Source organism: Pantherophis guttatus, chromosome 1, assembly GCF_059756535.1.
Source record: "Pantherophis guttatus breed Tessera chromosome 1, ASM5975653v1, whole genome shotgun sequence".
In the NCBI taxonomy this organism is placed as follows: Eukaryota; Metazoa; Chordata; class Lepidosauria; order Squamata; family Colubridae; genus Pantherophis; species Pantherophis guttatus.
In genome coordinates this window covers 298,022,252-298,034,674 of record NC_142063.1, presented here as the reverse complement: position 1 = coordinate 298,034,674, position 12,423 = coordinate 298,022,252, and the positions used below count along the sequence as shown (strand labels likewise).

At 35.0% G+C, this 12,423-nt stretch overlaps 1 protein-coding gene across 1 annotated transcript in view; it reads right to left on the bottom strand.

Annotated features, from left to right (window-relative positions):
* The window catches only part of USH2A (usherin), a 458,447-nt gene that overhangs the window by 380,973 nt on the left and 65,051 nt on the right, over nt 1-12,423 (bottom strand). The window contains exons 9-11 of the mRNA XM_087891378.1: nt 10,915-11,110; nt 9,270-9,400; nt 4,695-4,890 (exon numbers count right to left, since the gene is read on the bottom strand). Of these exons, the coding sequence (XP_087747504.1) occupies nt 4,695-4,890; nt 9,270-9,400; nt 10,915-11,110 (523 nt within the window). The remainder of the gene's footprint in view (nt 1-4,694; nt 4,891-9,269; nt 9,401-10,914; nt 11,111-12,423) is intronic.

Below are 12,423 nucleotides of genomic sequence, written 5' to 3'. Positions count from 1 at the left end.
GCTTCTTGAGGAGAGGCCTCACCACCGCCTCCTTCAAGGCGGCAGGGAAGACACCCTCTCTCAAGGAAGCATTTATAATCCCCTGGAGCCAACCTCGTGTAACCTCCCGAGAGGCCAGCACCAGCCAGGAGGGACACAGGTCCAATAAACATGTGGCTGCGCTTAGTCTGCCCAGTATCTTGTCCACGTTTTCCGGAGTCACAGAATCAAACTCTTCCCAGGTAATATTCTCAAGACTTGCCTCCATCCTCCCTCCTGAATCTACCCAGTCAGAGTCCAAATTTTCCCGAATCTGAGCGATTTTGTCATACAGATATTGTACAAAGTCCTCGGCTCTACCCTCCAGGTAGAGAAGGAGAAGCTAGGATCCTAAATCCTATGAAAATCTTCCTTTTTCAGAGTGATAGGTTTATAACACAGGTAGTCCTCTACTTATGGTTGTTAAGTCATGGTAGTTGTAAAATCAGTTAGTCATATGACTGACCTGATTTTATGATGTTTCCTGCAGTGGTCATTAAGCAAACACTGCAAACATTAAGTGAACTAATCATTTGCTATGGGCACAGTTTTGCCAAAAACCTCAAGTAAATGCCAGGTTTTGGTTAAACCGTCATAAAATGTGATTATGTGACTGCAGGACATTGTAAATGACCATAAATACATCCTGGTTGCTAGGTGCCCATGTTCATGGGGAGAGGCAACCAGTGGAACTACGAATTCAGGTCATAAGTAGCCCTCAGGTAGGTCTATTGTAATTTTGAACAGCTGCTATGTGATCGGTTGTAAATTGAGGGTTATATAAAATCATTTTGTAATCCATACTAAGAAAACATTATCTGTCTATCTCAATTATAATATTAAAAAACCATGTTTACAATCTGTTTTAAGTTATTTAATCAAATTAATCAAATTCCTCATGTAAATGTTAAAACAGTAACTGTACTGGTCTAGATCTTCCTATGCTGCACCAAATCATATTACCTCAGATATTTATATACATGTATGATGCACAGATACACACATTACACGTTAATTTTGAAGAAGAAAAAGAAAAGGACCACCAAACAGTGTAATATGCCTCTATCGGTTTTCTTTTGAAAGTTAGTTTAAACTGCCTTGAAGACTATGCTTTTTTTAAAAAAAAAATCTTGAGGGAATGTACAATCTATTAATTTAGAGGTGAAGGGAATAAATTGAGAAGTGCTTCTCCTCTTTTAAAAATGATGATTTTAATTCTGAATTCTTTATTTAAAATATAAAATGAAATTGTGATTGTTCAGTTGTTTGTGTCACATGATAAATTAAATAAATCAGGAGTTCTGTTTTAACAAACATCTTCTTTCTTTCAAAAAGCCACTTGGGTACGCAAATTTATACTTAGAATATTGTATGTTGAGAAAACAAATCCCCAAACAGTGGGAAACATATTAGATATGGACAAAAAGTGGAGAACTCCAATAGAAGGCAAGTTCTTTCAGCAGTGATGAATGGCTCACCTAAGGCATATCATTTAATTTCAATAAGGAAAATAAAAAAAGAGCACTATTGCTGCAAATTTTAAAAATAACTGTATTGTTAACAAGAATTATGACTCATTTTGAACTATTAAAATTGGTCTACACGGATTCATATCGTATCAGTTTTAAAAATATGCACCGTGCTTATTTGAATATGCCATACATATTCCTGACAGGTAATCTATTGCTAACGATACTAGGAAAGGCCTACAGGGCATCCCATTCAATGTTAACAAGTACAGGGGAGTTAACACGCTTGGCATTTAATTCACATTCTTCTCCCTTTTTTATTCTAGATAAATCACCTACTTTAATAAAATTATTGGGGCTAATGTATTTTAGTAGTGATAGGATCATTAGTAAGATTTAACAGTTGTGCTAACTTGAATAGGGCCTACTCTATAACACTGCAGTCCTTAGTTACATTTTCTGTTATGAAGCTTGTTTAAACTGATAGTGACAACAGCCTTTAAGGTTACTTGTACTGTACAACCAGCACTTTTTTTAAAGTATTCACATGTTTATTTAAAATAAATACACATCTTTCATGTAGGCTCTTTCAATATTTTGTTCAGTAGTTAAAAAAAGAGCAATGGTGGGTACATGAGATTGCTTACATATATACTACTAAATATGGAAGTTAATGTCCTACCTCGTGGGAGGAAATGCTTTATATACTGCTTTCCCAAACAAATGGGGAAATATAAATTTCATATGGAATAGATAAGCAATATCATGGGCAAGTAGCTAGGTAAGGACTTTTCATGTTAATATTCCAGTGACCAATCATTTTATCCTTATTAATTTTCAAGATAATTTGTAAGTTTTATGCCTTCTATATGTTGTGAGCTTGTTCTAGATTAGTAGCTTCAAGAATAGATGACCAACCAGTGGTGGGGTCCAAAATTTTTTACTACCGGTTCTGTGGGTGTGGCTTGGTGGGCATAGCATGGCATGGCTTGGTAGACGTGGCAGGGGAAGGATACTGTAAAATCTCCAGTCCCACCCCAGGGGAAGGATACTGAAAACTCTCAATTTCCTCCCCAATCCAGGGGAAGGGTACTGCCAAAACCCATTTCCTCCTGATCAGCTGGGATTCAGGAGGCAGAGAAGAGAAGGGGGCAGGGCCAATCAGAAGTGGTATTTACGGGTTCTCTGAACTACTCAAAATTTCCGCTACCGGTTCTCCAGAATTGGTCAGAATCTGCTGAAACCTACCTGTGCCCAACACATCTCAAATGCCTTTTCAGAGTCTACCTCCACCCGAGTAGTTTTGTTCAGTTTGTTCAGTACTATATATAGAAATATCACACACACACACACATGATATATATATATATGTTTTCTCAGGTTTTCGCGGGTGTTTGTATGTAGGTCTTTGGTTATTCGGGTCTTCTCCCACGTAAAATTGGAAGTGTCTTGGCGACGTTTCGACGAAGTCTCATTCGTCATCTTCAGGCTGGTGTTCTCGGCTTCGTGCTTCTGCTCGAAGCACGAAGCCGAGAACACCAGCCTGAAGATGACGAATGAGACTTCGTCGAAACGTCGCCAAGACACTTCCAATTTTACGTGGGAGAAGACCCGAATAACCAAAGACCGACCTACATATATATATATATATATATATATATATATATATATATATATATATATATATATATATATATATACATATACATATACATATACATATACATATACATATACATATACATATACATATACATATACATATACATATACATATATATATATACATATACATATACATATACATATACATATACATATACATATATATATATATATATATATATATATATATATATATATGTTTTCTCAGGTTTTCGCGGGTGTTTGTATGTAGGTCTTTGGTTATTCGGGTCTTCTCCCATGTCCATATAAAATTAAATAGTAAAACAGAACCTCTTAATATTTATTATAATTTCCTAACAAAATTATAGGCATGTTCAATTCTTGTTTTTTGTCCCAGTATTAGAAAATCATCTGTTTATGCACAGTGATGAAAACTTAAGCTTGATGTCTTTAATTTTTATTATTTAAAAAAAAAATATTTTCCAGTTAGAAAAGAATCTTAAGTATCAAATAGGAAAAAGATATATGAGAACACGTTAAAGATAATGTATCTTATACAACCCTTATTTTTAGGGTTTTAGCAAATTTGTGGTAACTTTAACTTCTGTTCTCAAAATTCAAATGGTTAATAACACATATAAAAAATAGTTTTACAGGAACATGAATGTTTAAATTCTCCCTTAATTTTTTTAAAAAATATCTTAATTATATATATTTCTCCTCTCCTGTTAATAATGGCTTTTCAAAAATTGTACATAATTGGGATTATTAAAGCTGAGTAACTGTTCAACTAAATGATTGAAATTGTACTATCTAATAATTTTGCTCTGAAATTAGGACATTATATGAAGATTCTTCTTTTCTCCCAAAAAATAAAGCTATGTTAAGATTTATATGTACTGAACATACACATATACATACATATACATACATACATACATACATTATTCAGAAATCCTACAGGTAAACAAAAGACTATTGGTATTTTAATGTTTTTTTTCTCCAGGAAGTATGAGATTATTTCTACAACAAAACAGATTCTAATACAAGAATATTAATATTATGTGTGATGTTTTTAAAAAAGTCACATGTATGAGAGATGTAGAGTTATCATTCCTTTCATCAAACACAAACAAACAAAGCCACTCTTGCATATTATTCCCATTTATCAACATTTCAAAGCGCATTATATACAGTTTATATTTTGGGAGCTTGATAAATTTTGTTGTTACATAGTTGTGGCTCCCCTCAAATATGTTAAAAATAATAAATGGCTATAATCAAATCTAATTTCTGGAAAAATCCTGTGGGAATAGAAAACAAAAATGCATGTATTGTTAAAAATGATAAATAGCCCAGAGGATGAATTAAAAAATTAAATTTACATAGTCCATGATTACAAATCCTAGCATACATAGATTTCTGTTGACCTTTACATTTCATAGGAGAAAAGAAAGAAAGAAAGAAAGAAAGAAAGAAAGAAAGAAAGAAAGAAAGAAAGAAAGAAAGGAAGAAAAGAAAAGAAATTTATGTCTTGAAAAAGCAAAAATGTCTGGATGTAGATTCTTGCCTTGCACTTACCAATAACATTTTCTTTGCACTTGCACTGGCCTGAATTTTGGTGACAGGTAGTATCTCCATCAACTGTCCCAGAGGCATTACAGCTACAGAAGCTGCAGCCATCAGGGTTGAACTCTTGCAGATTGTAGAATCCTTCCTGGCATTGATTGCATTGTCTACCAGACACATGTCTTTTGCAATTACATTTTCCTCCAATCTAAAAAAAGATATAAAAAGTGTGGTCAAATGTTGTGCACTTTTCCTCTCTTGCCTTGTGCATACTCATTAGTGAAATGAGTATATTAGTAGGTTAGATAATCTTCAAACAGAAACAGGAATTTGTTTCATGCACTAATAGTTATTCACTAAAAAGAGAACTAGAGAAACAGCAGGATTTTAATACATTCACCTCAAGAAGAATAAGTAGCTTGAGGAGAAAGATGCTTTGATGCATTCCTGAACCACTCCACATATGGGCAGCTTAGTCCTATGTAACTTTCTTAGATGGTTAAGTGCTGATATTTCAGACACCGTGATATATTCCCCAATTTCCATGCTACTTAATTTGTAAGACATTACAAACTAAGATCCATCTCAATCCAACATTGTATTTTTCATAGTAGTCATCTAGATACTTCTATGATACCCACAAGCAAGGGATAGAGAGTTACCACATCCTACTGCTACTTCCCTGCAATTGGTACTTGGAGGTATGCTGCCCTACATCCAGAAGAAAGACTAAATCTTTAAGCAGAATTAACAGGCCTATTTCCAATCAGCTTTGGTGGATAACATCAACTTCCTTCATGCCGTGAATATTTGTATATATCTCAATTGTATCACCATTACTTTTTTCCTAAGCAACGAAGTCCCAAACATTTTTGCTAGAAAACCTCTGGATCAGTTTTGCTACCTTCTCCTGCCTTTTCCTGCACTATTCTTCATTTACTTGAATTGCCTTTGTTGTTAGATTGAATATTCACCCATGTTTAGAGAACTCCTTCTGGAGTTCTCTACATCCCTGACTCATCAGTTATCATTGACAAATTTGGTCAGCTAATGTTATTGGACATCTATGCAGAGTTTAAAAAGGCACCAGGCCCAACGAAGAGCTTTAGGGGACTTGTCTTACTTCTTTCTATTGAGAAAATTGTCCATTTATACATTTTGCTTAACAAACAATAGAAGACACAGTCTCTTATCCCTTGACCTCTAAGGTTGCCCAGACGTTTTGATGCAGAACATCTGAAAGGTTCTTTGAAAGTTCAAATATACAATTTATTATTTATCGATTACTTAGTAAACAAATTTACATGGCTGCTCAATTCATACACAAGTGGCTAAAATTAAAAATCTGAACAAAAATTCCTAGTGCCTCCTTCTTCCACCCTGCAGTGGCAGTAAACACAATTAATGCAATCAAAGCTGATTGGCTCCATATCAACCTACTAAGAAAACTATGTCTTTAGGGCCTTTCAGAAAAGTACAAATAGTGCTCAATTTATATCCACAATTGAGCCCAAATTTTCTGTTGTTAAATGAAACATTTGTTAAGTGAGTTTTGCTCCATTTTACGACCTTTCTTGATGCAGTTGTTATGTGAATCACCACAGTTGATAAGTTAGTAACACGGTTGTTAAGTGAATCTGGCTTCCTCATTTATTTTGTTTGTCAAAAGATTGCAAAAAGGTCAGATGTCCTTTGGACACAGCAAGGGTCATAGGTATGAGTCAGTTGACAAGCTTCTGAATTTTGATCCCGTGAATATGGGGATGCTACAAAGATTGTAACTGTGAAAAATGGTCATAAATCACTTTTTTCAGCGCTGTTGTACATACAGTGTTCATATTTACTAAACACATTTATTGAAAATTTACTGGAATTGCATCCTGGATTATAAAAATTTACTGGAATTGCATCAGATGGATTTTTTTTAAAAAAAATCCATCTGAAATACCTTTCAGAACACAGTTGTGAATAAAGTGCTTTTATAATAAAAGAAGTATTAAACTGAAGGGTTTTTTTTTTTAATCTATAAGGATAAAACCCATATACTTATTCTCTTGTGGAATTCTGTATCTTCGTTTAAGCTAAATGACATATAACTGGTTCTTTACAGAAAAGCATTGATGAACTGCTCGGAATGGTAAATTATGCAGCAAAAGTGTATTCTGAGCCATTTAAACACACTTTCTTGAAAATTATCCTTGTGACGTGACAATTAATTTTCATGAGCCAGGACCTTATTCCTTACGATTCCATCTTCCATGGGTCAGCCTTGGAAACACTTCCTTCAATAATGCCTTTCTATCTCATGTAATTCATTTCTGCCCATTTTCTCCAGACTTATTAATCTATTTTTAATGCCTCTTAATCATTCTGCTCTATCTTGGTTTTTACTGCTACAGTCTATTTATGCCTTATTGAGCTCTACAGACCTGCCCATTTTTCCTTATTTTCTTCTTTATATCATCTTGGTGTTTCACCTAATTTCTCACTCTTGCTGAGCTTCAGTTTTAAAATTAAACAAAAGAAAAAGAAGAAAACTGTGCAACTGCCTTATTACCTGCAATTAGAACAACTTAACAGTAAGCTATTGTCAATATGGAATAATCAGCAATTAAAACTAGAATTTCAGAAGTAGCATTGGATTTATTTATTTAAAACATTTATATAGCCACCCATTTTGTATCACATCCTGGGTATCTCCTATAAAAACATAAAAATGATTGAAACCCTAAACATTAAAATCAAAAACCCAGTGCCCAATCAAGCTTCCGACATGCAGTCATCTCATCCTTGAAGGATAAGCCAGATCTTCAGTGCTTTTATGAAAGGCTAGGAGGATAGAAGCCTGCTGAACTTCAGTGGGAAGAGTGTTCTCTAGGACAGGGCTTCCACAGAAAAGTCATTCTTATAAGGTGGCAGTTGTTTAAGGGAAGGGACTAGGAGCATGCCTAGCCTATCTAACCTGGTAGGATGAGGAGATGACTTTAGGAAAAGACAGTCCTGAAGACAAATCTGGCCATATGCCATATTTAAAGGTGATAACCTTTAGAAGGCTTTTACCATTGAATTGCACCTGGAAAAAAATGGAAGGCAGTGCAGCTGATGCAACAGAAGCAGTGGTGGGTTGCCCCTGGTTCGGACTGGTTCGCAAGAACCGGTAGTAAAACCCTGTTATTATGATTTTTTACCTTGTATCATCTAACATTCTTATAAAGGCAGACAGACAGGGTTTATATTAAATCCTATTCTCCACATTTATGCTATTTAAGGTACCTGGTGATGGAGAAAATAGTTTTAAAATTCTCACCAAAATTATTGCAATTCTTTTTAAAACAATTTCTTTTATATAGAAAGAAACACAGTTTTTTTCCCCTTTCTGAATACATTTCAAAGCCAAATTGTAAAAAACTACTGACAGTATAAGGTAGCTTTCTATTAGAAAAATCCATACACAATGAGCAACATAGGATGCCAGCAATTATAAGCTACATTGCTCTTCTCAAAATATATGCTGTTTCCTAACTTTTTTCAGGTTCTGATTTTTAATGTACTCTATCAATAACCCCTTTTCTAATATATATCCCAATATTTATGGTTCATCAAAACAGTCTTTCCTGAATCATACATTCTTTTCTCAAAAGGAAACTGTCAAGTCAATTTTCTTATATCCATGGGATGAAGTAAGGAAAGTGGGAGTGGACCATCTGGTTCATTCTTTTATAGATACTCTTTGAATGCAATCCTGTACAGATTTATGTAGGTGGGGGCTTCTCTGAAAACAGTAGGACTTACTAATGGCAACATGTATTCAGGCAACCTATTTGTCTTGGCAGGGTGTCAGTCCTTTGAGGTAGGGTAAGTCAGGAAAAAAACTCCACTAGGATTTTCAGAACTCTATTACTGCTGGTTATAATATAGAATGTTGACAGCCTGATAGTCAGTCACAGTAGTGGGTTTCAAAATTTTTTACTACCGGTTCTGTGGGTGTGGCTTGGTGGACATGGCATAGTTTGGTGGGTGTAGCTAGGTGGGCATGGCAGGGGAAGGTTACTGCAAAATCCCCATTTCCTTCCGATCAGCTGGGACTTGGGAGGCAGAGAATAGATGGGAGTGAGGCCAGACAGAATTTTTACTACTTGTTCTCCGAACTACTCAAAATTTCCACTTTCCAGAACTGGTCAGAACCTGCTGAAACCCACCTCTGGTCAGTCAGTCAGTCTGTCTGTCTGACTATCTGTGTCTGTCTGTCTGTCTGTCCATCCCTCCCGTCTTTTCTTAGGGCTAAATTCGTGTTAATATAATAACTTTAAATTCCTTCTTATAAGAAACTTCCATATTTCTCTAAAGATTGAGATGAAGGCTACAATTATCATGGTATCTCTAACACAGTTCATAAATTCTTTGACTACTGTTATCCCATTTTCACCTTTAAGAATTTGGCAAAACAGAAATATTGAAGTCTAAAATAGTAAAAGAAATTTTCAAGAACTTGGTGAACCCTTCTTCATTTTTTTTTTCAATCTTGATCATGAGAATTAGTGCCAATGGCAACCAATTTAAAGGTAACTTGAGGACAAAGCCACTTACTTTATTGCAAAAGCGACTACCATTTTTGGTGCCTGCTGAGTAACATTCACAGGGTTTACAAACATCCAAAGCTGAGAGATCCGCATCTATATGCCGATAGAAGAAATCATTACATAACTCACAATTTCTTCCTGCAAAAAAGAAAAGGATATGCAATGTAGCTTCCAATTCATGAAAATTAGCTGTATAATTCAAAATTAAATACAATTCCCTTGAGAGAATTATGTAATTTTCAGGACGTCCATTTTAATGCACCTTTCATCTCTACCTGCCAATTTAGTGATCCAGAGCATATGAAACAATGAACCTGTTACAAACTGTGTTTTACTCCATTAAACTTCCATCTGTTACATAACATGACACTCCTATGAAGCTAGGCTGTTGGATACCTATTCTTTAAAATTGGAAATTATTCTTAAACTTCAAATTTTACAATTAGCTCCTAAGAACAAAAGCCAAGAGTACTGAAAGCTCCAAAAAATATACAAAATGATGATTTAAGCAAGGTAGATGTTTTCATGTTTTATAAATGTTCATCATGAAACAAAATAAGCATCCAGTTGTAGGAAATTAGAGAATTCTACTGGTGTTGTCCTGTCCTTACAATAATTCATAGGATCGGAGCCACTTCTGCAAATTCAAGGATCCTTTCACATGAAGAACAGCAGGTCAGAACACACTAAAGTCAACAAAACTGCCTTACAAGAAAGAGGAATTAGTTTGTTCTAGCAGAATTTATACTGCTTGAGAGTATCTATTGTTTTGAGTTACACATAGGGATTTTTCCCAATAGTACACTGAGATTAAAAACAATAGTATTTATTTTTAAATGACACAGAAATGCAATATATCCCTAAATTACTGCCTAATCTCATCTAGTTACTCCATTATAATTTAGTTTGGTTTTGTATTTTTTGAACACCTATCATCTGAACAATCACAGCAACAAGGTCCCATTAAAAGGGAATTTGTGGAAAATCATAAATATCACAGCATATTGTTCTTTCCCCTTTATTGGAATGGGCATGCCTTCTTTAAAGTGGCCTCTCCTGATTCAAAGCAAAGTCATGTTATGATGACTTCTGATAGCAATTATGTGTTCTTTATTTCTTTGACAACCATCATAGAGTATTCTGACATTATATTTAAATTATTAAATTAAATTATACTTTATTACTTGTTTTCCATTTATGATGTTTTAACTGAAAGAATTCTTTAAATTTTAATCAATTCTGTGCTGGACAAATCTAGGATCTTGTCTATGCAAAATATGCTTTCCCATATAATATGTATTGTATAATGTATAATTAACAAATACATTCATTTTTCAATGATGATCATGTACATTACAAATAATATACATGCATGCAAATCATGTATAGGAATTAGTGATACCAGCTTTTATAAGTCTCCAAGAGACTTACAACTGTTTAGTACGTAAGTTTTACTTCTTTCTGTAATGCATGGATTTACACAATAAATACTTGGAAATAATAATAATAATAATGTGGAAATAATTCACATTATAGAATTCTACATTTTATACATCCACCTCTAATTAATGATACTTTGGAAGAGCCAACCACACAGCATCTGCATATGCCTCTGCAAATATATGTGCATTCCACTTGGTTGTAATAATTACCTGAGGTGTTATGTTGACAATTATCACAGATTCCACCACCACCTCTATAATATTCATTAGGAAAGTAATCTATTGTCCTGTTGTAATGACAGCTTACAGCATGGCTAAAACATTGACAAGGTTTGCAATTATAAGCATGAACTTGATCTCCTGGATGGAATGGCTTGTCATTGTACAGTGGCTGACAGCGATCACACTGAAATAGAGAATTAGTCAGAAATGATTGTTTAGAACAGATATATGGATACAAATGCTGTGCGTCCCTTGTTACATATTGACCTGTCTATCATTAATTTTTTAGAGACAGAAGAAAAGAAAAGATGTAAAATCATTTTTAAAAAATGTGCTTTTCAAATTATTTACAGGTAGTCCTCGAGATATGACATGCCATTAAAATTGTATTTTGCAACAGCTGTTAAATTAAGTGTTTCACTTAACAATTCCCCCATCCCTGCTTCCCCCAATGCAATTGTTAAACAAATGTGTAGATTGCTGTGGAACATGGCATGACTCAGAGGTGGGGGAGGCCCTTGGATGCCTAGCACAGCCACAGGTCTGCCAGCCCTGGCCCTCCCAAGGCCTCCCCCAACCCTGAGTCACCCTGTGCTCTGCTTCCTGCCCCTTAGGTCCTCACAGGCCTTTCCCCATTCCCCCCAGGTATTCCCCAATACATGCAAATGCATTTAAATAAGCTTTATCTTACTTGCAAATCTCAGTATTTTTCTTGTTTAGGGTTCTCAATAGCAGAAGCACATCTGGTTGAAGCAACCTTAACCACCAAGCCATCTGAATGCTAAGCACAGGATTACTTGAAAACTATCTGCCTAGAATTGCCTAGAATTCTGAACCACAGATAGAATGAGCTATAAAATGTATCACTGCTGCTTTTGAATATTTAATGTTTGTAGCTGTATAATTATTTTTTTAAAAGATTCAGGGTATATGATTCTCCTGCTTAGCTCCCAAAATCTGGTAAATATTACTATAGAAATATCTCTGTAGTACAATTCTCCTTCTCCTTCTCCTTCTCCTTCTCCTTTCTCCTTTTCCTTCGCCTTCTCCTCCTTCACAATTGCATACTATTGTTTCCTCAACCTCCGAGTTTCATGGCAAATTATGAGTCTCAGTAAATAAGCTTGTGTGATTAGAATGCAGTACTGAAGGCTACTTCTGCTGACTGCCGGCTGACTGCAATTTGGCAGTTCAAATCTCACCAAGCTCAAGATTGACTCAGCCTTCCATCCTTCCGAGGTTGGTAAAATGAGGACCCAGATTGTTGGGGGCAATATGCTGACTCTGTAAATCACTTAGAGAGGGCTGTAAAGCACTGTGAAGTGGTATATAAGTCTAAGTGCTATTGCTATCGTGTATACACATTCTTCTCACACACCAAAACAGTTTTCTGCCATGATAGAATGTATGTACATTCTGATAGATGTACATACCAGTGAATGCACATAAAGAGACATAAACTCTTTAATCACACACAGACATTGTGGTAAACACTGT